Source organism: Callithrix jacchus, chromosome 22, assembly GCF_049354715.1.
Source record: "Callithrix jacchus isolate 240 chromosome 22, calJac240_pri, whole genome shotgun sequence".
Classification (NCBI taxonomy): Eukaryota; Metazoa; Chordata; class Mammalia; order Primates; family Cebidae; genus Callithrix; species Callithrix jacchus.
The window spans coordinates 37,250,538-37,273,173 of record NC_133523.1 but is presented as its reverse complement, the minus strand read 5'-3'; the positions used below and the strand labels follow the sequence as shown (position 1 = coordinate 37,273,173).

The following is a 22,636-nucleotide window of genomic DNA, read 5'->3' as shown; positions in this document are numbered from 1 at the left end:
CCCGGCAAGCCTCTGCAGACTGGCCTTACAAAAGGTCAGGTCTGGACTATTCCCCAGCACGCTTGGAACTCTTAGGCGATCCCGCCCCCTCAGTCAATGGGGAGGATGCCTGGAACTTCATTTCCCAGAACACACCAGGGCTCTCTGTGGCTACTGCTCTAAGAGCCTTGGTGTTGACTACACTTCCCGGCAGGTACTGCGGCCTAGCGTACCTGGGAAGGGGAGCGCGAAACCTACGCCATTTCCTCGCCGATCTCCGGAACTGCAGTAGCCACTTGGGGCTTGGAAACCAACTGGGACTCCGTTTCCCGGCGTGCTCTAAAAATCTCTTTACACCTGCAATGCGGTGAGGGCGTGGCGACGACTCCATTTCCCGGCTTGCTTCACGGCCGGAGAGCCGCAGGTTCACGCGCGCCGACTCAATTTCCCAGAGCGCACCGGGCTCTGGGACGCATACACAACCAATAGACTGAGTGAGTGGACTCCGTTTCCCAGCGGCATCAGGCTCTCTGCTTCCCAAAGTCCTTCAGGGCTCCCCGTCGTACAGTCGGCTGCCAGATTACCCTGGACTCCATTTCCCGACGTACAGCGCGACCTGTCATTCCCGTGGTACTTTGAGGCTTTTGTGGACTTCATTTCCCGGCGTGCCACGCGGCTCTCCGTGCGGGCCGAGGGCGGTGACGGCGGCGCGGACGACAGCCGGACTGCATCTCCCGGCGTGCCCCGCGGCGGGCGCTGGGCCGGAGCCGGAGCCCAAGCCCGAGCGGCGCGGCCTGGAAGAGGCCAGAGCCCGGGGGAGGCGGCGGCAGCAGCGGCGGCTGGGGCAGCCCAGGCAGCCCGAGCCCCGCGGCCTGGGCCTGCGCTCGGCGCCATGAGCGGCGGCGGGCCTTCGGGAGGCGGCCCTGGGGGCTCGGGCAGGGCGCGGACCAGTTCGTTTGCGGAGCCAGGCGGCGGAGGCGGAGGCGGCGGCGGCGGCCCAGGAGGCTCGGCCTCCGGCCCAGGCGGCACCGGCGGCGGGAAGACGTCTGTCGGGGCCATGGGTGGGGGCGTCGGGGCATCGAGCTCCGGGGGTGGACCCGGCGGCAGCGGCGGAGGAGGCAGCGGAGGCCCCGGCGCAGGCACTAGCTTCCCGCCGCCCGGGGTGAAGCTGGGCCGTGAGTACTAGCGGCGCCTGTGTAGGTGGTGATCAGGGTTCCTAAAGCTCCTCAGACATCCGTCAGGTTCTTTCATATGCTTAGATAGGAGCTCGAGGTCACTGTGCCTCCCTAAACCGAAGATCCGAGCCCTCTCCCTCCCAGAAAAAGGGGTCTTGGGGTTACCATCTCTTGGATGTCAGAATTACTCTGGGATCAGAATTATTAACACTTAAAGAAACGAGTTACAAGTCCGTGTTCTTCCATTATTGAGGTCTTGGGCCCTTGAGCCTTAAGAACAGGTATCTTACGTTGCTGTTCATTAGAAAACTGGATCAGAGGTCATAGTCGCTTGCAAATGGGGAGCTATTGTCTCCTAAGAGAACAGGAATAAGACAATACCCCGAAAAAGAGGGATCTGCATTTGCTGTCCTTCAGAAGATGGGGATTTGGAGTGAATATCACTTAAAATCAGGGCTTTGAGGTTACTGTGTTGTGTCCCCAAAAAATAGGGCCAGGGCTTTCCAAACCTGGTACTCAGATCATCTTCCCTATTAACATCAAGACTTGGCATCATTACCCACCCTAAATATGTTGAGCTGTACCCCAGTGGTGAGAATTAATAGGTATTGCTTCTTCGATATAAAGACATTGGGAGTCAGCATATCCTTCAAACCAAGTCCATAGTCCATATTTTAAAATACATGGCTTGGTGTGTCTTCTTTAACAAAAATGGAATGGAGCAGGGTGGTTCACAGTTTCCTATAGACTATGGATCTAAGGTTTTACTTCTTTAATAAATGTTCTAGGGTATGGTGTCATTGGCTCTGAAAAAAAAAATAGTGATGTAGGGTTATCTCCCTCTGAAAGAACATGTCTCTGGCCCCTCAAAATGGATTTGGTGGCTGGGCGTGGTGGTTCACGCCTGTTATCTCAGCACTTTGGGAGGCCGAGGTGGATGGATCACCTGAGGTCAGGAGTTCAAGACCAGCCTGGCCAATATGGTGAAACCCCGTCTCTACTAAAAATACAAAAATAAGCTGGGCGTCGTGGCAGGCGCCTGTAATCCCAGCTACTTGGGAGGCTGAGGCAGGAGAATTGCTTGAACTCAGGGCGCAGAGGTTGCAGTGAGCTGAGATTGCACCATTGCATTCCAGCCTAGGCAACAAAAGCAAAACTCTGTCTCAAAAAAAAAAAAAAAAAAAGGATTTGGTTCATCAGTTATTCAAAGACCCCTAAGAATGGCACCAGGGTTTGCTACCATCTGAATAATGGGAATTGAGAATTGTAGCTTTCCTTCAAAGGACTGAGGCTGGACTAGCCCCTTGATAATAGAAGTCAGGTTTATCATTCTCATAATCTGGTACTTGTCCATTAGGGACCACCCACATACAGGGAGGGGTCTGGGGCTGTGGACCACACAGATGAAGAGGTCAGGTCAGTGTTTTTTCTAATCTCAAAGTACCAAAAAGTGAGGGTCAAGGCACTGCTACGTATACCAGGAGAGGACATTCATTTCTGTCACCAAGAACCAGTGAAGTTAACAGCTCTACAGGGGAGGACTTAGAGGTCAGTATCCTCTAGGCTGTGAGAAAGACTAGTGCTTTCCTAAAGTAGGAGTAACTCAGGGTTTCTGCTCCCTTAAGTGGATGAGGTTGAGTCAAGCTTTCTCCAAATATGAGGGGCCAGAGGGCAGAAGATCAGAGTGGATGGAGTCAACATCTGGTGTCTCCCAGTACCAAGATGGACCAGTGATCTGTTGCTTCCTAGAAGTAGAAATTTGGGGTTGACAACCCTTGAAGCAGAGAGGTTTACGTATCAATATCCTCCCATGTGGAGGAGAGGCAGGATTTAAGTTTCCCAGAAAGGAAGAGGGGAAAAGTCACTGGGAAGTTCCAGCATCCACCTCTCCTCAAAGAGGAGGAAGGGACAAAGAGGTCCCCAACAAGCTTCCTGTGGAGATTTCCCTTCCTCCCACAGCCCCAGGATGGGGCGATGTGCAGACAGGATGGGTCAGTGGATCGTGTATCCCCTTTGTTCCCCAGGTGACAGCGGGAAGGTGACCACAGTGGTAGCCACTCTAGGCCAAGGCCCAGAGCGCTCCCAAGAGGTGGCTTACACAGACATCAAAGTGATTGGCAATGGCTCATTTGGGGTCGTGTACCAGGCACGGCTGGCAGAGACCAGGGAACTGGTCGCCATCAAGAAGGTTCTCCAGGACAAGAGGTTCAAGGTAGCTTGGGCGGGATGGGGATGGGGAGGTTTGGGAACTGGGCATGACTGGTGGGAGAACCCTAGCCAGACAGCTGAAGGCTTGGGTTTCAGAGCCATGGTTCAGAAGGGAAAGGGGGAAAAGAGGAAATGAGACCTGTGGAAGATGGGAAATGTGGATCCCAGGAGAGCCCAGAGCTGACTCTTATTGGGCATTTGCTCAGTGTACATGCTTTATAGGCAGGTTCTTATCTAATTTATATAAAGATTCTCTGAGGGTAGGTACTATTGTTATACCCATTGTAAGTATAAGATAACCTTCTGCAGGAAAACTGAAACTCAGATAAGAGAATTGCCTGAGGTCATAGAGTACTGCCCCAGTCAAGGCTACAATCTGGTTTCCAAGCCCTCTACCTTAACCTTTTGGTTACACTTTTTCCCAGGGGAAAAAGGCACCTGGCAGGGCTAGGCGGGTGGTTCTGAAGGTCACGCTCTGGCCAGGTGGTTGGCTGGTGCAGGATGGAGTGGGGATACCCTGTGAGCCAGCAGAGGCTCAGGGAAGTAGGAGGAGATGGAAGAAGTGGAAATTGAGGAATAATTGGTGTTTAAGGGCCTGGCATTTGGAGCTTAGGCTATCTGGATGTAGGAGAACTGAGCCTAGACTGGAAGGGAACCAGACCAGGGCCTGGGTTTGGCAGGGAGGGCTCTTGGGCAGGAGGAGCTCCAGGGTATCAGGATTTGATTGGAGTTGGGTTCCAGAAGTGAGAGGGATGTGGGGGCAGGGAGTTCCTAGGCCCCACAAAGGAATAGAGAATGGGCAAGAATGCTGAGACCGCCTTCTGGGAAGAGGTGGAGGTGTGGAGTCTGGGGACTCAGGATCCTAGCTAGAGTTCAAAGACCCAGATGATTCCAGGGGACCAGGGCCAGCTGGAAGGCCACCACCTGTCTCTTGTTGCCTGTGGCAGGTAGGGTGGCAAGCCTCATGTGCCCACAGCGGATTTTTTTTTTTTTTTTTGAGATGGAGTCTCTGTTGCCCAGGTTGGAGTACAATGGCATGATCTCAGGTCACTGCAGCTTCTGCTTCCTGGGTTAAAGTGATTCTCGTGCCTCACCCACCTGAGTAGCTGGGATTACAGGTGTGGGTCACCACATCCGGCTAATTTTTTTGTATTTTTATTAGAGACAAGGTTTTGCCACGTTGGCCAGGCTGGTCTCAAACTCCTGACCTCAAGTGATCCACCCCATCGACCTCCCAAAGTGCTGGGATTGCAGGTGTGAGCCACCATGCCTGGCCCTGATTTTTCAAGACAAATAAAAAACTGGATTTAGATGTGAAATCTTTTTTTTTTGAGACAGAGTTTCGCTCTTGTTGTCCAGGTTGGAGTGCAATGGTGCGATTTCAGCTCACTGCAACCTCTGCCTCCCAGGTTCAAGCAATTTTCCTGCCTCAGCCTCCTGAGTAGCTGGGATTACAGGCATGCACTATCACGCCTGGCTAATTTTGTATTTTTAGTAGAGATGGGATTTCTTCATGCTGGTCAGGGGGGTCTCGAACTCCTGACCTGAGGTGATCTGCCCGCATCAGCCTTCCAAAGTGCTGGGATTATAGTTGTGAACCACTGCACCAGGCCTCATTTTTGTTTTTTTAAAGACAGTCTTGCTCTGTCGCCCGGGCTGGAGTGCAGTGGTGTTATCTCGGTTCACTGCAACCTCTGCTTCCTGGGTTCAAGCCATTCTCATTCCTTAGCCACCTGAGTAGCTGGAATTAGAGGTGTATGCCACCATGCCCAGCTAATTCTTTTGTATTTTTAGTAGAGATGGGGTTTTGCCATGTTGACCAGGCTGGTCTTGAACTCCTGGCCTCAAGTGATCCCCTGCCTCCCAAAGTGGGGGCATTACAAGTGTGAGCCACCATGCCCAGCTCTTTTTTCTTTTCTTTTCAAAGCTGGGTGTGTGTGCTCATGCCTATAATCCTTGAATTATGAGAGGTCAAAGCAGGAGGATTGCTTGAGGCTGGGAGTTCAAAACCAATCTGGCCAACATAGCCAGGTTCTTTTTTTTTTTGAGATGCCAAGGCTGAGTACAATGGCGTGATCTTAGTTCACTACAACCTATGCCTCCCGGGTTCAAGCAATTCTCTTGCCTCAGCCTCCAAGTAGCTGGGATCACAGGTGCGCACCATCATGCCCAGCTAATTTTGTAATTTTTTTTTTTTGAGACAGAGTTTCGCTCTTGTTACCCAGGCTGGAGTGCAATGGCGCGATCTCGGCTCACCGCAACCTCCGCCTCCTGGGCTCAGGCAATTCTCCTGCCTCAGCCTCCTGAGTAGCTGGGATTACAGGCACATGCCACCATGCCCAGCTAATTTTTCGTATTTTTAGTAGAAAATACGAAACATGGTTTCACCATGTTGACCAGGGTGGTCTCGATCTCTTGACCTCGTGATCCACCCGCCTCGGCCTCCCAAAGGTCTGGGATTACAGACTTGAGCCACCGCGCCTGGCCTTAATTTTGTATTTTTAATAGAGACGGGGTTTCTTTATGTTGGTCAGGCTGGTCTCAAACTCCTGACCTCAGGTGATCTGCCTGCTTCAGCCTCCCAAAGTGCTAGGATTACAGGCGTGAGCCATGGAGCTCGGCCCCAGCCAGGTTCTCAGTTCTCCGGCTGAGGCAGGAGAATTGCTTGAACCCAGGAGGTGGAGGTTGCAGCGTGCCACTGCACTCCATCCTGGTGACAGAGCGAAACTCCATCTCAAAAAAATAAATAAATACACTTTATATTATCCTTTTTCTTTCTTTTGCAGGGAAAAAAAATCAGAAGAAAGGTGTCATTTGAGTTTTACATGTCAGCAATAAATTGAATTTTTTTTAAGTGGGCTGAAGAAAACACTTCTGTGGCCTGTGTTTAACCCATAGGCCTCCAGCTCATGTGGGAAGGGAATAGGCTGGAGAGAAGGAATTGAGGGATACTCTGGGGGACCTTGGAGCTGGGACACAGGAAGTAGATGCCTGGCTCTGTTGTGGGGAGTGAGTGAGTAGAGATGGGGAGCCAAGAGAGTTTGTCATATTCTGAGACACTCTTCCTTTACCAAGAACCGAGAGCTGCAGATCATGCGTAAGCTGGACCACTGCAATATTGTGAGGCTGAGATACTTTTTCTACTCCAGTGGGGAGAAGGTGAGACCTCAAGATGGTGGTGGGGTGCTCTACCTCGACTCTAGCCATTTTCCTGCCTGTGTGCCTTTCCCATGAGTGCCAGTCCCTCCTGCACTGCTCCCCGCACATTTTCCTTCCCCCTTCCTCACTCTTCTCATAGTGCCTCACACCTTTCCTTTGCTCCCTGCAGAAAGATGAGCTTTACCTAAATCTGGTGCTGGAATATGTGCCCGAGACAGTATACCGGGTGGCCCGTCACTTCACCAAGGCCAAGTTGACCATCCCTATCCTCTATGTCAAGGTAGGCCGGCAGACGGGCTGCTGGGACCCAGGCCCATAAAGCCAGGGGCTCTGGAGCCTCCCACCTTTTATGGGGTTCCCTCATTTGCATAGTTTATGTTGGCCTTTGGAGGCCCTCTGTGTTCCCTGCTGTTGTTCCCTTAACCCCCAGAGATGGAGCTTGCCTAATACAGGGGAGGGCCAAGGCAGGCAAGGCCTGACTGAATCAGGAAGGCAGACTGACCTGGGGCTGCGGAGGCTGCCATGCACTTGCCCAGGTCCATATGGGGAGTCCAGTGGCACCAGAGATGTTGGGGTTAGCTCAGGATAAGGGAGTGGTGGGGACTAGGAATGCACAGGGACAGCTGCCGAGGCCAGAGTTCGGGCCTTCAGAGCCTTAGGAGTAGGTGGGAAGGAGTTAGGGTTGGAGGAAGGTTAGCATCCACAGAGCCAGGAACTGATTTCCGTCCATCGTCTGTGCAGGCTCATTCCCCAGTGCCTGGCACTGTGCCCTGGGTGTTACAGACCTTCAGGAGGTGTTTGAATGAATGAATGATTGCAGCCCAGGGATGATATGGCGAACAGAGACTGGAGCAGCCTGCTGCATTGGAAGGGGGTGGGTGGATTTGTTTGCTGGTGGTCACTTGGAGCCCAGCTGCTGCTCCTGCTGGCTTTATGTACCTGAGCCTGGGTGAGCCGACGTGGGCTTTACCAGTGGTTGTGGCTATTGGACCTCACCTCCCGGAGGTGAGCCCTCTGGTTTGGGGAATCTGTCCTGTGACTGCCTGCATAGAGCCCAGTGCTGAGCAATTCCAGAGGCACTGTTGACTGAGACCCAGCCCTTGCCCTTGAAGAGCTCTCAGTTTGGTATGGTAGACAGGCATTGTCACAGAAAATTCAATGAACTACTGCTGCCATATCAGAAGGAGCACAGGGAATTCTGGAAATAGAGGAAACACCTAGCCTGGTTTGTGGATGAGAAGGATCACAGAAGGCTTCCTGGAGGAGACTGACCAGGGCAAGGAAGTGGCATCTTTGGCTGAGGAGGACTGGAATAAAGAGAAGGGGACATAGGAAGCAGTCCTGTTATTAGGAGCCATGCCCTGGTCTACCTAGGCCCTGCGGGATGCAGCAGTGACTGGAACTCAAAATCCTGCTCTCATTCCCCTTCTGTTCTAGTCAGTGGGAGGGAGAATGGCAGGAAAATGGAGCTGGAGAGGGGGCAGGCTCAGGGGTGGTTTTGATTGTCGGATTAAGGAGCCAGTGGTTTTGGTGAGGGGGAAGCTGAGTGCCTGGCTCCCTAGCCTGTTTTAAGATAACCTCCTGACATAGCTTTCTTACTCATCAGGCTTCTGCCAAGGGTTGTGATGAAAGCAGTGGTTCTCAGAGTGTGGTCCAGGGACCAGCATCAGTGCTGGAGGGCTTGTTGCAAGTGGCTCATCCAGAGCTCACTGACAGGAACTCTGAGAGTGGGGCCCAGCAGGCCCTGTTTTTCTGTTTGTTTGTGTTTTAGACAGGGTCTCACTCTGTTGCCCAGGCTGGAGTGCAGTGGCTCGATCTTGGCTCACTGCAATCTCTGCCTCCCAAGTTCAAGTGATTCTACCTCAGTCTCCCCAGTAGCTGGGATTTCAAGCTTGTGCCACCACGCCCCGCTAATTTTTGTATTTTTAGTAGATATGGGGTTTCACCATGTTGGCCAAGCTGGTCTTGGACTCCTGACCTCTACTAATCCACCTATCTAGGTCTGGGATTACAGGCATGAGCCACCGCCCCTGGCCAGCAGTCCCTGTTTTAACAAGTCCTCCAAGTAATTGTGGTGCACACTAAGATAACCAGGGGTTTCAAACAGGGGTTTCCCCAAAGCTGTGAGGGCAGCAGGGAGAGTGGGCCTGGAAGGGCTCTTCTGGCCACGCTGGTGGGGTAGTGATGCTGTGTGGGGAGAGCTGGGCTGAAGTTCTGCTGTCCTGTGCCTGCCCCAGGTGTACATGTACCAGCTCTTCCGCAGCTTGGCCTACATCCACTCCCAGGGTGTGTGTCACCGTGACATCAAGCCCCAGAACCTGCTGGTGGACCCTGATACTGCTGTCCTCAAGCTCTGCGATTTTGGCAGGTGGGCCTGGGGCATGTTGAGTGACTGAGGAGACTGGGGAGGATCCCAGCCCTTGCCTCGTATTTACTCCTGCCTCTCTCTTCCCACAGTGCAAAGCAGTTGGTCCGAGGGGAGCCCAACGTCTCCTACATCTGTTCTCGCTACTACCGGGCCCCAGAGCTCATCTTTGGAGCCACTGATTACACCTCATCCATTGGTCAGAGCTATGGGAGGGTGGCGGGGGGTAGTGACAATCTTGGAAGCTTTGGAGTTTTTTTTTTTTTTTTTTTTTTTTTGAGACAGAGTCTCACTCTGTTGCCCAGTCTGGAGTACAATGGTGCAATCTCGGCTTCCGAGTTCAAGCAATTCTCCGGCCTCAGCCTCTCAAGTAGCTGGGATTACAGTCACCCGCCACCACGCCCGGCTGTTTTTATATTTTTAGTAGAGATGGGGTTTCACTATGTTAGTCAGGCTGGTCTTGAACTCCTGACCTCATGATCCACCCGTCTTGATCTCCCAAAGTGCTGAGATTACAAGTGCCCAGCCCTATTTTGGAGTTCTCTGTGTGCTGTATGCCGGGCTTGCTGATAAAAGCTTAAGTCCTCACAAACTTAGGGGCTGATGCTGTCAGATGCTCGTTTTACAGATGAGCAACCTAAGGCTTAGAGAGCTGTGAGGCTGCCTGCCAGCAGTGGCACCGCTGGGACTGGGCAGGGCTGGGATTTGAAAGCTGACCTGACTCCAGAGTCCATACCAGTTCTGGAACCTCCCTGCCAACCCTCTGTTCTCAGCTAGGGGGAAGGGCTGCTGGAGACCTTGGGGGGATCGGGAAGCAAGGCTTTGCCACCATGAAGGTGCAACTTGCTCCCAGGGCCTCTGTGTCCTTCCCTGTTTGTGGGGACGACTGCCATTTTTCATGCATGAGGGGAAGGCTGAAATGAGGGAATGAGCAAGAAAGAGTTTGAAAGGGAACATTCTGCAGCAGCATGAGGAACTGTGTAGTCCTAAGGTATGAATTCACGTTGTGGGGGTCAAGGTACAAGCAGGGAGGGGTGAAGCTGCCAGGTTGTAGGTCTTCTCATGGGAAGGACAGAAGTTGGAACAAGAGGAAGGCAGTCTAAGATTTAAGGCTGTACCTTCCTGAGGCCCAAAGAACACGGGTGCCTGTTGGCAGGTTTCGGCCTAGTTTGGTCTCATTTAAGGCTAGCCGCAGAGAAAAAGCTCATTGGGGTCCTTAGCAGAGAAAGGCACTGAGGGCTGGAAACACATCTAGACTAGAGAGTGCAGCAAAGGCTTGCAGACCTTCAGGGTCAAGGTCAGGCCCATGTTTCTAGGCTTCACGTGACCTTGGGCCAAGTACTCTGTCTTTGAGAAAACGGGACTCTTGACACTCTCAGGATGGCCATGAGGAATAGAAGTACTGGGAGGTTGGTGGCCCTACTCGCCTAGCCCTGATACTCCCGTCATTTCCCCTCAGATGTTTGGTCAGCTGGCTGTGTATTGGCGGAGCTCCTCCTGGGCCAGCCCATCTTCCCTGGGGACAGTGGGGTGGACCAGCTCGTGGAGATCATCAAGGTGAGGGGTGGGGCTGGGGTAGGCAGGGGGTGGGGCTGAGGGGTGGGGCCCTTGTCTCAGACCCCTCCCTCTTTTTACAGGTGCTGGGAACACCAACCCGGGAACAAATCCGAGAGATGAACCCCAACTACACGGAGTTCAAGTTCCCTCAGATTAAAGCTCACCCCTGGACAAAGGTGGGGCAGGGCTCGGGGCTTAGGGCAGCATGGCTGAGAGCCATTCCCCCTTGGAGGTCAAGTGTTCTGTGGACCTGGCTTAGGAGGATTTGAGAGTTATCCAGGGATCAGTAACTTCCATGCAATTTCAAAGTTTATGGCATCTTAAAAGTCGAGAACTCTCAAGTAAATTCAAGATTCTAATTATTATGGAGGGGAAAAAGCTCACAGCAGGGCTCATACAGTCCGGACCTGGGCTGGCTGCTCACCCGATACAAACTACTTTCCATAGTGGTTGGGCCTCAGTTTCTCCATTTGGAAGGTGGGGGAGTGGGAAGTAGCCAGTCATACTTGCCACAGGCACTGTGGCAGTGAGATAACAGGAGTATGCTAGTGACCAGGTCATTTCACCCTCATGACCCCTGCACCCATTCCCCAGGTGTTTAAATCTCGAACGCCGCCGGAGGCCATCGCGCTTTGCTCCAGCCTGCTGGAGTACACCCCGTCCTCAAGGCTCTCCCCACTAGAGGCCTGCGCCCACAGCTTCTTTGATGAACTACGATGTCTGGGAACCCAGCTCCCTAACAACCGCCCACTTCCCCCTCTCTTCAACTTCAGTGCTGGTGGTGAGGGCATAGCCTGGGATCTGGGGAGCAGGGCGGGGGCAGTCAAAGATTGTTAAGAGCTTGGTGTTGAAGCAGGAATGGGGACCTAAGGGTAGGGTACAAGGTGGGGGAGGGGCTCAGGAAAGATGACCCCTGGATTCAGGGGTAATCGAACCTGTTTCAGTTATGCTCTACTATGATTTGCTTCGTGCTAGGCCTTTTCTGGTTTTTCACTGAGAGAGGCCTGTGGCTGAAAGTGTCCACAAACAACTGGCCTTGCCAATAGCTGGGTTCCCATTTGGTGCCCATCATAACCCTGCTGTAGGCTACCCTGACTGGCATGTCAATTGCTGTTTCTAGAACTCTCCATCCAACCATCTCTCAACGCCATTCTCATCCCTCCTCACTTGAGGTCCCCAGCGGGCACTACCACCCTCACCCAGTCCTCACAAGGTAAGTGGGGGCCATCTGCTGGGGGTTAAAGCATTTCTCCATCTGGGAAGTGTGAAGCTGTTCTCTCAGTCCTGGGTTTCCTGAATGTATTTTTAAATCGTTGAAATCTTGATGGCATACAAAGCACATCTTAAACATGTGAATGACCATCTTTAAAGGGCATTCTTGTGCACATTTGTGTTTAAATGCCAGTGGGAAAGCCAGAGAAATAATGTTTGGCCTGAACAAACAGAACGTTGAATTTGTTGCCCAGGTGTTCTTTTTTTTTTTGGAGACAGAGTTTCCCTCTTGTTGCCCAGGCTGGATTGCAGTGGCTTGATCTCAGCTAACTGCAATCTCTGCCTCCTGGGCTCAGGTGATTTTCCTGCCTCAGCTTCTAAGTAGCTGGAATTACAGGTGCACGCCAACACGCCTGGCTGATTTTTGTATCTTTAGTAGAGATGAGGTTTCACCATGTTGGCCAGACTGGTCTTGAACTCCTGACCTTAGGTGATCTCCCACCTTAGCCTCCCAAAGTGCTGGGATTACAGGTGTGAGCCACTACTCCTGGCTATGTTGCCCAGGTTTAAAAATAGGGGCCATTTTATGTAAAAATTCAGATTTCCTGTTTCTCTCGGGGAAGAAAAAAATCAGATTGAGTAGCAGTGGGCCCACCCATCCTTCTGACAGTAGACAGTGGGGGCTGGATTCCAGCTGCTCCCCACCCCCTTTTGAGATGGGTCCAGCCTCAGCTGGAGCACGGTGGCACAGTCTTGGCTCACTGCAACTTCCTTCTCCTTGGCTCAAGTGATTCTCCTGCCTTAGCATCCTGAGGAGATGGTATTACAGGTGCACACCACCCTGCCCAGCTAATTTTTGTATTTTTAATAAGAGATGGGGTTGCACCATGTTGGCCAGGCTGGTTTGGAACTCTTGACCTCAAGTGATCTGCCCACCTCGGACTCCCAAAATGCTGGGATTACAGGTGTGAGCCACCGTTCCCGACCCAGCTGCCCCCTTATATGGAGCCTGGCACTCTGGTGTATGACTCAGTTACCATCCTGGCCCTTTGGCACTCAAGTTTGCAACCCTTGACCTAAAGTGACAGCTTTAAACTTTTAATGCAGCATCTATAACAAGAGAATTCCTATTCTTCGATTGGGGGAAGGGGTGTCTGAAAGGCAAAGGCTAATTCTCTGCTCCTTCCCTCCCTCCCTCCCTCCCTCCCTCCAGCTTTAACTGAGACTACAACCAGCTCAGACTGGCAGTCAACCGATGCCACACCTACCCTCACTAACTCGTCCTGAGAGCCCCACCAACCACCCTTCCACTTCCATCTGGGAGCCCCAAGAGGGGCTGGGAAGGGGGGCCATAGCCCATCAAGCTCCTGCCCTGGCTGGGCCCCTAGACTAGAGGGCAGAGGTAAATGAGTCCCTGTCCCCACCTCCAGTCCCTCCCTCACCAGCCTCACTCCTGTGGTGGGCTTTTTAAGAGGATTTTAACTGGTTGTGGGGAGGGAAAGAAGGACAGGGTGTTGGGGGGATGAGGACCTCCTACCCCCTTGACCCCTCCCCTCCCCCAGGTCTCCACCTCCTCCAAACCCCCTCCCCTCCTGTTTCCCTTGTAAATAGAACCAGCCCAGCCCCTGTCTCCTCTTCCCTTCCCTGGCCCCTGGGTGTAAATAGATTGTTATAATTTTTTTCTTAAAGAAAACGTCGATTCGCACCGTCCAACCTGGCCCCGCCCCCTCCTACAGCTGTAACTCCCCTCCTGTCCTCTGCCCCCAAGGTCTTCTCCCTCCTCACCCCACCCTGGAGGGCCAGAGGAGTGGAGAGAGCTCCTGATGTCTTAGTTTCCACAGTAAGGTTTGCCTGTGTACAGACCTCCGTTCAATAAATTATTGGCATGAAAACTTGCTTTCTGTCTGGCTGCCTATTTCCACTGAGGTGGTGGGGGCTCCCAGGTGGACTGTTCCAGGACAGGCGTGAGCTGCGTCTCAGGTAGGGCTGTCCAAAGGCCTCACACGGTGGCTTTCTCAGCATGTGTGGTGATGAGCTTCGTCTGGCTTATCTGCTCTAGAGGCCTGGGAGGAGCCTGCCCCATGACCCAGCATAAATTATCTGCTTCTGCTTAGGGAGGGTGGGATTAACCTCCCAGAAATGGTGAGTGAATCGGGGATCAGAGAAGCGAAGGCCATGGAGCTTAAGAGACAGTCAGGACTTGAACAATAGACTGTCTTAGCCCAAGCTGCCTGCTACTCTAGGGTCTAGGGGGACATGAGGTGATGAGGAGTTACTCAGGCCAAAACTTAGCCTGCTTGTAGACTCTTTTGTTGGGTGGCCATGGCTGGAGGCAGAACCCTAGAAGATTCCAAGCCTTCATTTCCAAGTCTTAAACAGGGCACCTACCTGGTCCACCTCTTAAGGATGTTGGGAAGTGACAACTCTGGAAAGGTTGGGGCAGAGAGCTTGACTTTTACCCACACTTAACACATGCTGGGGCCAGATGGTGAGGCATGGGTGGAAGGAAATGTTATCTTCTCTACATGGCACCAGCAGTGAGTGTGGCCAGGATGCCCCAGAGGTGGAAGGGGGCCTGGGGAGGAACACTGGGTATGCCCCCTACTGGATTCCATTGGTGAACAAAAAAGGAGTTTCAAATGTTCCAGATGGAGTGAAGCGACTATTTGGGTGGAGTGTGGGCTCTCCAGTCTGCTTGCCCCACTCGAGGGGCATCTTTACACTACCTGGGATAGGACAGACCCTGTCCCTTCCTTGCTCAACACTACCTGGATTTTACCTGGTTTGTAGAATGAATGAATATACAGAATAAGCAGACTGACAAGGGGGAGGATGGCTGTTCTGGGCGAGGGGCAGACCTTGGGATCCTGGAACCCCCTTCCTCCCTGCTACTCACACTTGGTCAGCCATGATGTCACTAATGTGTCTCTCACCCTCCTCCCACCCCATGACCCCTTCTCAGGTCTCTGGGCCTATCTTCTGCTGGACCATCTTTAGCCTCCCACTCATCCCACTTTGAGCCCAGAGCCAACACCCAGTTACAACCCTCCCCCAACTCTGAACTACTCAGCCCAACTTTGAAGGTGTTCCTAAGTCTAGGCATCCCTCCTGGACAATTCCGGGGTTGCATTCTGCCTCCCCTGCCTGAGCACCCTGGGCTGCAGGGGCCTGGGAGGAGCTTATCATGAATCACATGCATCCACTTGGGAGACAAAGACTATTATGGCTGGGCACAGTGGCTCACACCTGTAATCCCAGCACTTTGGGAGGCTGAGGTGGGTAGATCACCTGAGGTCAGGAGTTCGAGCCCAGCCTGGTGAAACCCATTTCTACTAAAAATACAAAAATTAGCTGCGCGGGGTGGTAAGTGTAATCCTAGCTACTAGGGAGGCTAAAGCAGGAGAATTGCTTGAGTGTGGGAGGTAGAGGTTGCAGTGAGCTGAGATTGGGCCACTGTGGTCCAGCCTGGGTGACAGAGCAAGACTCCATCTCAAAAAAAGGAAAAATAAATAAAGAGAGGGAAAGAGTATCATCCTAGGTAACCTCTGAACAAGGTGGGAATCTTCCTGTTCCCAAGACCTTTGATCTTTCAAGGCCCCCTCAAATTCCAACTGCTCTGACACTGGATTGCCCCTGCACAGGTCTCAGATCTTAATCACTCAGTATAATATGGGTTACAAATGTGGGCCTAAGGGGCCTCCTGGACTCAAATCTGTCTCTGGTTAGTTGTGAAACCTTGGACAAATCTCTGTCCTTAGTTTTCTTTTGTTTCCTTTTTTTTTTTCCTAAGTGACAGGGTCTTGTAGTGTTGCCCAGGCTAGAGTGCAGTGGCATGATCACAGCTCACTGCAGCTTCAATCTCCCCGTATCAAGCATTCTTGCTTCTGCCTCAACCTCCAGAGTACCTGGCAAAACTGGTGTGCACCACCATGCTCGGCTGATCTTTTTTATTTTTAATGGCCACAAAGTCTCACTATCTTGCCCAGGCTAGTGTTGAACTCTTGAGCTCAAGTGATCCTCCTGCCTCAGCCTCCCAAAGCACCGGGATTACAGGCATGAGCCACCGTGCCTGGCTAACTTAATTTTTGTAGAGATGAGGTCTTGCTGTTGCCCAGGCTTGAACTCCTGGCCTTAAGTGGTCCTCCTGCCTCAGTCTCCCAAAGCACTGGGATGGCAGGCATGAGCCACCGTACCTGGCCAGTTTAAAAAATCTATACAACAAGGATAATATCTACATCATAGGCCTGTTGGGATCATAGTACACGTACAGTGCTAAGTGTGGTGCTTGCCTCGGCTAGGCAGTCAGATGGATAACAGGATGGTCTCCAAATACACGAAGAGGTCACCCTCTTGCAGTGCTGTCTGCCTGGAATGTTGTTTCTCTCTTTCACTAGCAGATTCCTACTTTTCCTTTAGGGACTACCTCCTCTAGGAAGTCCTTGACTTCTCATCTCCCACCATGGAGGTCTGTTTCCTGGGATCCCACTGTCCCTGCACATCCCCATCACAGCCCTGAGAAGCCTTATGCCTGACTCATCTCTTTCCCCAGCATCAACCCAATATGCAAAGAGGGAAGCCCTAGGACACACAGGCTGAATGAATCAATGAGACACACTCAGAGAGCAAGCCATCTGTACTTGTGTGTTTATCCTACAAGACCATGCACATCTCCTGTGGGCAGAGCCCATGCTGGCTTGCTCCTGGGTCTCCAGCATCACTCAGTCTGGAGCTGAGAACCTGGGTACCTATAGATTTCCTTCCACACTGTCAAAATTGAGATGAAGGAAGCCCAGAGAAATCAAATACCATCCTCCACCAGGCAGAGCCAAGTCCTGGGTGCCCAAAATCCAGGGACGGCCAGGGCTGGGGGTACAAACAGAGGATCTGAAGAGGTATATGGGAGTGCCCAGCAGAGACCTGGCACGTGCTTGGTGCTTAGTGAAGGTTACCTGATGTTGCTGGGCACCAGGGTGAAGCAGTGCAAAGGGCCTTGGCCAACCCGCTTTCCAGTGTAGCTGGGTGACCTGGTACAGATCACATCGCATCTCAGAGATTCGGTTTCCCCTCAGGCAGAGAAAGATGACAAACCTGGAAGGGTTGTTCTGGGGAGTCAGTGGGTAAAAGCCAAGGTGGATCCTGGCACATGGTGGGTACTAGACCAGCTTGCCAGAGGGTGGTCCTCTCTCCCCCGAGGTACCCATACTGGCTGTTGCAGCCAAACCCTTTTGTTGCTGTTTTTCAGCTATGTCACACAAAAGCCGTGTCCAACTGCAATAGCCCACCTGATTCACTGGCCCCCAGGGCAGCCTGGCACAGCTGCAGCGTGTCCTCAAGCGCCAGTGGCTGGGATGTTTCAATGATGGCAATGGTCTCCCCCAGCTCTGTGCACATAATAGTCTGTTGAGGCTCGGGGGGTGGGTGTGGGGCAGGAGGTGGTGATCTGGGAGGCTGTAGTGTCAAAGTCCGAGCTCGGGCATGGACCCGCTGATGCAGTCGCAGGCCCGCCATGGCGCGGAACCAGCGGCCACAGGTCCCACAGTAGTAGGGGCTCTTGTTGTAGAGACCGGTGATGGGGAGGCGGGGGGCGCGGGCGAAGGCGACTGGCCTCAGGTGTAGCCGCCGGTGCTGCTGCAGGTTGGAGCTCTGCGTGAAGCGCTTGCCACAGTCCAGGCATTGGTAGGGACGTGCACCCGTGTGGGTCAGCTGGTGGCGGCTGAGGTTGGCCAAAGAAGCAAAGGTCTTGCCACATGAGTGGCACTGGAAGGGCCTCTCGCCCGTGTGCGTCCGCAGATGGTTGCGCACGTGGATCAGCTTCTTGAAGCCCTTGCCACAAACCCCACAGCGGTGGCGCCGTTCAGGGGGCCCGTGTACCGCACGCCGGTGCCGGGAGAGCCGGGAAGCCGAGGCAAAGGACTTGGAGCACTGTGGGCACGGCAGCTGGGCAGGCGGGGCAGGTGGGGGAGGAGGGGTGGGCTCCGCTGGAGCTGGTGCAATTGCTGCTCCTGAGGGAGGTGTCCCGCTTTTGCCAGCATGCGTGCGCCGGTGGTAGAGGAATTTGGTCATGTTGCTGAACGTCTTGCCGCAGCGACAGCGATGCAATGGGTTGGCAGTGTGGGCCCGCCGGTGGGCCACCAATGTGAGTTCTGTGCCAAAGCCTCGGCCACAGTCTACACAGAGGTAGCGGGCTTCCCCGCGGTGCAGCCGCAAGTGCTGCTCAAGTGAGGCTGCTTTCTTGAAGACCTTGGAGCAGGTTGTACACTCGTGTGTGCCACCAATGTGGGCCCGCCCATGAGCCTGCAGCCGGTTGGCAGAGCTGAAGCTGCGCTGACACTGGCTGCAGTGGAAGGGGTGGGCTGCCAAGGCTAGGCTGTGAGACCTCCGCCGGTGCTGGCGAGTATCTGCGGAGGGCCGGTGCTGGGGACAGTCCCCACAACCCTGAGCCCAGCCAGCTGTGGACTCGTCACCTCCCACAGCGTCATCACCGACCTCTGCCATGGCCTCCTCATCCTCTATCTCTTCATCATCTTCTTCATCCTCCTCATCATCCTCTTCCTCCTCCAGCCCGTTTCGCTCCTCTTTCTCCAGGGAGTCAAAGTGGGTGCCCTGATGCTCCAAGAACTCCTCAGGGGTGGCACAGAGGGTAGAGCACTCAGGACACTCATAAGGCTCCATCTTGACTTGGGGTGGGGGAGAAGGTGGAGTCAGTGGTGTTGGGGGAGGCAAAGGAGGTGGCACTGGTGGCTCAGCTACCGTGGCAGAAAGGTGCTGGGCCTTTCGATGAGCTACCCACAGCTCGGGCGAGGGGAACAGCTCCTGGCAGTCCCAGCACTGGTATTGGATCTGGTTTGCAGACTCCCGGAGGTGGGCATCCTGGTGGGCCAGAAGCTCACCAGGGGAGAGGATGAGCTGGCTGCATTCACCACACTGGAAGGGTCCCTCAGTGCCTGGCACCAGCTCTGGCTCCAGGCCAGCATTCTGTGTGGTCAGTGCCTCTTCCTCTGAGACAGTAAGCATGTGCTGCTCCTGGTGTGAGAGGACTTCCTCCAGTGTGTTGTAGAGGCTGCCACACTCAGAGCACATGAACTGGTGGTGCTGGAAGAAGAGGGATGAGGCAAGGGCCTCCCCAGGTGTCATCTCAGTCACCTCTGTTGACATCTCCATCATCTCTCCTGACATAGGTGTTGACATCTCCACTGCCCCTGGTGACATCTGTGTTGGCATCTCGGCTACCTCAGCCACCACCTCTGCCATTGTGGGGAAGGCAGTGCCTGGGGAAAGAGGGGCAAGAGCCAGTGAGACAGCAGAAACCTGAGGGGAGGTGGAGTTCTCCTCCCCATTCCACCACTCACCAGCCTCTATCACTCAGGAAGTCTTAATCCAATGTTTCTGCCTCAGTCTTGAGTGATCCCATGTCTCTGAAGCCTACAGAAACCCCACGGCAGCCTGCAGGAAAGAAATAACACTCAGCCCAGTCTCTCTATTTTTTTTCTGAGACAGAGACTCGCTCTGTCACCCAAGCTGGAGTGCAGTGGCACAATCCCACTCCAGGGTTTAAGTGATTCTCATGTCTCAGCTGGGACTACAGGTGTGTGCTACCACACCTGGGTAATTTTTGTGTGTGTTTTTTTTTTTAGTAGAGACGGGATTTCACCATGTTGGCTAGGCTGGTCTTGAACTCAGGTGATCCACCTGCCTTGGATTCCCAAAGGGCTGGGATTATAGGCGTGAGCTACCACCCGGGTCAACAGCCCAGCCTCTTTACTGAGAGGGCCAGGTACACCCTTTCTGAGAACACCACAGCCTTTGCCTGCTGTGCAGTTTCTTCTTTGTGCAACACTTTTCCTCTGCCTCTTACATATACACACACAGATACACCAAAGTGTTTAAAAACACAGGCCCTGGAACCAGAATGCCCTTGGCTTGAATTTGAACTCCACCACTTACTGTCTCTGACATTGTTTTTCTTATCTGTAAAACGGGGCTAAAAGTAGTAGTGACACAAAATCCCTGGTACTGGTAAAGGTCAGCTGTAACCCCGTGTAGTTCTCTAGACAGACTGTTTTTGGACCCTAAATCTGTTATATTGCTGTTCCCTCTGCCAAGAAAGTTATCTCCTCTTCTTGTTTGACAAACTCCTACTCAGCATCTTTTGTGAAGCCTTCTCTGACATCTCTACATCCTCAGGGTTCCTATGCCACCTCTAACATGGCAAATATCATGAGTTTGGGATGGCATCTCACTGTTCCTCATTGGACTGAGAGTTTGTGGGTCTGATTCATTCTGGAGGCTCCAGTCAACAACAAAACCGCGGAACAGGAATTTTTAGCTTTCAAACTTCCCTATATATGCTGGATCTTCCCTTCTACCTATGTGGGCTCAACCCCACCCAGGCCCCTTCACACTACAGGGACTCAGAGTAAACTCAGCAAATGACTACCTCCCTTCCAGGCCTAGCAGCTAATCTTAGGAATTCAAACACACCTTCTTTACCTCTTCTTCATGTCATCTATTAGTGCCACTGGACAGGTGGAGTGTAGCTTACAGCCTTGCATATAGAAGTTGCTCATACTAAGCACCCAGAGGGTAGGAGTTTAGCCTGTATATCACTGAGTTATGTCCAGTGCCAAGAACAATGCCTAGCACACAGTAGATATTAAGTGACTGAGAAATGCTCCCAGGCCAGGCGTGGTGGCTCACGTCTATAATCCTAGTTCTTTGGAGGATGAGGTGGTTGGATCACATGAGCCCAGGAGGTCGAGGCTGCAGTGAGTCACAATCACATCACCACTGCACTCCAGCCAGGGCGACAGAGCAAGACCCTGTCTTTAAAAAAAAAAGGCTCCCTTGGAAAGTGAGACCTTGAGAAGTTTTTATTTTTTGACATGGAGTCTCGCTCTTGTTGCCCAGGCTGGAGTGCAATGGAACAATCTCAGCTCACCACAACCTCTGTGTCCCAGGTTCAAGCGAGTCTCCTGTCTCAGCCTCCCGAGTTAGGATAACAGGCATGAGCCACCTCATCCGGCTAATTTTGTATTTTTAGTACAGACGGGGTTTCTCCATAGTTGGTCAGGCTGGTCTCAAACTCCCGACCTCAGGTGATCTGCCCGCCTCAGCCTCCCAAAGTGCTGGGATTACAGGCGTGAGCTACTGAGCCCAGCCTTTTTTTTCTTTTTGAGACAGGGTCTCACTCTGTTGCCCCGGACTGTAGTGCAATGGTGCAATCCTGGCTTACTGCAGCCGCCACCTTCTGGACTCAGGTGATCCTCCTGCCTTAGCCTCTTGAGTAACTGGGACCAGAGGTATCTGCCACCATGCCTGGCAAAAGTTTATTTTTATTTATTTTATTTTACTTTTTTTGAGATGGAGTCTTACTCTGCTGCCCCAGCTGGAGTTCTGCCTCCTGGATTCAAGCAATTTTCCCACCTCAGTCTCCTGAGTAGCAGAACTAGAGGCATTCACCACCACACCTAGCTAATTTTTATATTTTTAGTAGAGATGCGGTTTCACCATGTTGCCCAGGCTGGCCTTAAACTCCTGACCTCAAAAGATCCACCCGCCGTGGCCTCCCAAAGTGCTGGGATTAAAGGAGTAAGCCACCGCACCCTGTCCTTGGCTAATTTTTTAATTATTTGTAGACAGAAGGTCTCCCTGTGTTGCTCAGACTGGTCTTTTTTTTTTGGTGCGATTTCCCTCACTGCAACCTCCACCTCCCAGGTTCAAGTGACTCTCCTGCCTCAGCCTCCCGAGTAGCTGGGACTACAGGCACGTGCCACCACGCCCAGCTAATTTTTGTATTTTTTCAGTAGAGACGGGGTTTTCACCGTGTTGGCCAGGATGGTCTCGATCTCTTTTTCTTTTTTTTTTCTGCTGTGGTCCAGATAGGTCTCGATCTCTTGACCTCATGATCCGTCCTAAAGTGCTGGGACTACAGGCGTGGGCCCCCACGACCAGCCCCCAGGCTGGTCTTGAACTTCTGGGCTCAAGCAATCCTTCCACTTAGGCCTCCCAAAGCGCTGGAATTACAGGTGTGAGCCACCGTGCCTGGCCGACCCTAAGTTGAACTGTCCCTGTGCACACTCCATTTCTACCATTATACCAGACGAACTCTCCCATTAGACTGTGAATTCCCAAAATACACAGCCCAGTACAGGGCCCTGCTCACAGTTAATGTCCAATGAATACTCCTTGAGTAAATTATTCACTAGAGGACCAGGAGCTAAACTTTCCCTACCTACTATTCCAATCCCCTTCCTAATTTTTCAGTTGCCAGGCCCCTGCACACGACAGCCATTCCATAAAGGATCTTCCTGGAAGCAGGCAAATAGGGGCCCGAGAGTTCCATTTTTCCTTGATTACAGCTCCACTTCCAACAGAAAACTCCGCTAGGGCGAGGCCCAGTGCCTACTGCAAAGCTTGCACAAAGCAGGTACCCAATAAATGTCTACGAAGTGGCCCGGGAGACTTGAAATTTGCCCTTTCCTACGATTCTTTTTCCCACTCTTGAATTGCGAACTACTAGGGGAAGGAATGGGGATTTTTCACACAGTAGCTAACATGAAGTCTTTCCAGGAAGGAACCCAGTAGGGGCCTGGGAATTCAACTTTCCCGCTTCACAACGCTTTTTCTCCTACCAGACTCATCTCCTCGGCAGGGTGAGAGCTCCCAGCAGTGGGTGGTTGGCGAGTTCCAGCGTAGGCTCCCGCACACTAAAGGAACCCCAGGGCACACAGGAAGGAACGGTCTCCTTCCAGCCCGCGCCGCTCCCGCTCTAGCGCAGGCCCCAAGGCTCTTAGACACCCGCAAACCCCTTAGTTTGCCTTCCGCCCTCTCCGTCCGCCCAGCTTTTTCTTCCCCGTCCCGCCCCGCGGCGCCCTCACCCGTTTCTCTTATCTCCTGCAGCCCCTGACGCTCTTGACACAGACCCTCGGCTCCAGGCGAGTGGGACCCCTCACTATCCACACCTCCCATTGGGCGGTGCCCT

General features: G+C 52.9%; 2 protein-coding genes across 6 annotated transcripts; one reads left to right on the top strand and one right to left on the bottom strand.

The window, feature by feature from the left end:
* The first annotated feature begins 706 nt into the window (after positions 1-706).
* GSK3A (glycogen synthase kinase 3 alpha) lies at positions 707-13,547 on the top strand. 2 transcript variants are annotated; one of them, XR_004737993.3, is made up of 12 exons: positions 707-1,154; positions 3,179-3,366; positions 6,438-6,521; positions 6,691-6,801; positions 8,759-8,889; positions 8,979-9,085; positions 10,346-10,443; positions 10,524-10,619; positions 11,038-11,224; positions 11,564-11,656; positions 12,869-13,057; positions 13,345-13,547. XR_004737993.3 is itself a non-coding variant. In XM_008988105.5 (11 exons), exons 1-11 carry the CDS (start codon positions 872-874, stop codon positions 12,940-12,942), a joined length of 1,452 nt encoding a protein of 483 aa, XP_008986353.1. In that variant the 5' UTR covers positions 707-871; the 3' UTR covers positions 12,943-13,547. The 2 variants fall into 2 exon arrangements, 1 of the variants encoding a protein (XP_008986353.1); XM_008988105.5 differs by having other exon boundaries at positions 12,869-13,547.
* A 2,723-nt stretch (positions 13,548-16,270) lies between these two features.
* Positions 16,271-22,624, bottom strand: ZNF526 (zinc finger protein 526). Of its 4 annotated transcripts, none has more exons than XM_078359780.1 (3): positions 22,287-22,624; positions 19,005-19,098; positions 16,271-18,923 (listed from the first exon to the last, which is right to left on the bottom strand). In XM_078359780.1, the coding sequence occupies exon 3, from the start codon at positions 18,904-18,906 to the stop codon at positions 16,903-16,905; it is 2,004 nt and encodes a 667-aa protein (XP_078215906.1). In that variant the 5' UTR covers positions 18,907-18,923; positions 19,005-19,098; positions 22,287-22,624; the 3' UTR covers positions 16,271-16,902. The 4 variants fall into 4 exon arrangements, with proteins under 4 accessions (XP_078215906.1, XP_078215905.1, XP_078215904.1 ...); XM_078359779.1 differs by having other exon boundaries at positions 22,533-22,624; XM_078359778.1 differs by lacking the exon at positions 19,005-19,098.
* Positions 22,625-22,636: the final 12 nt, after the last annotated feature.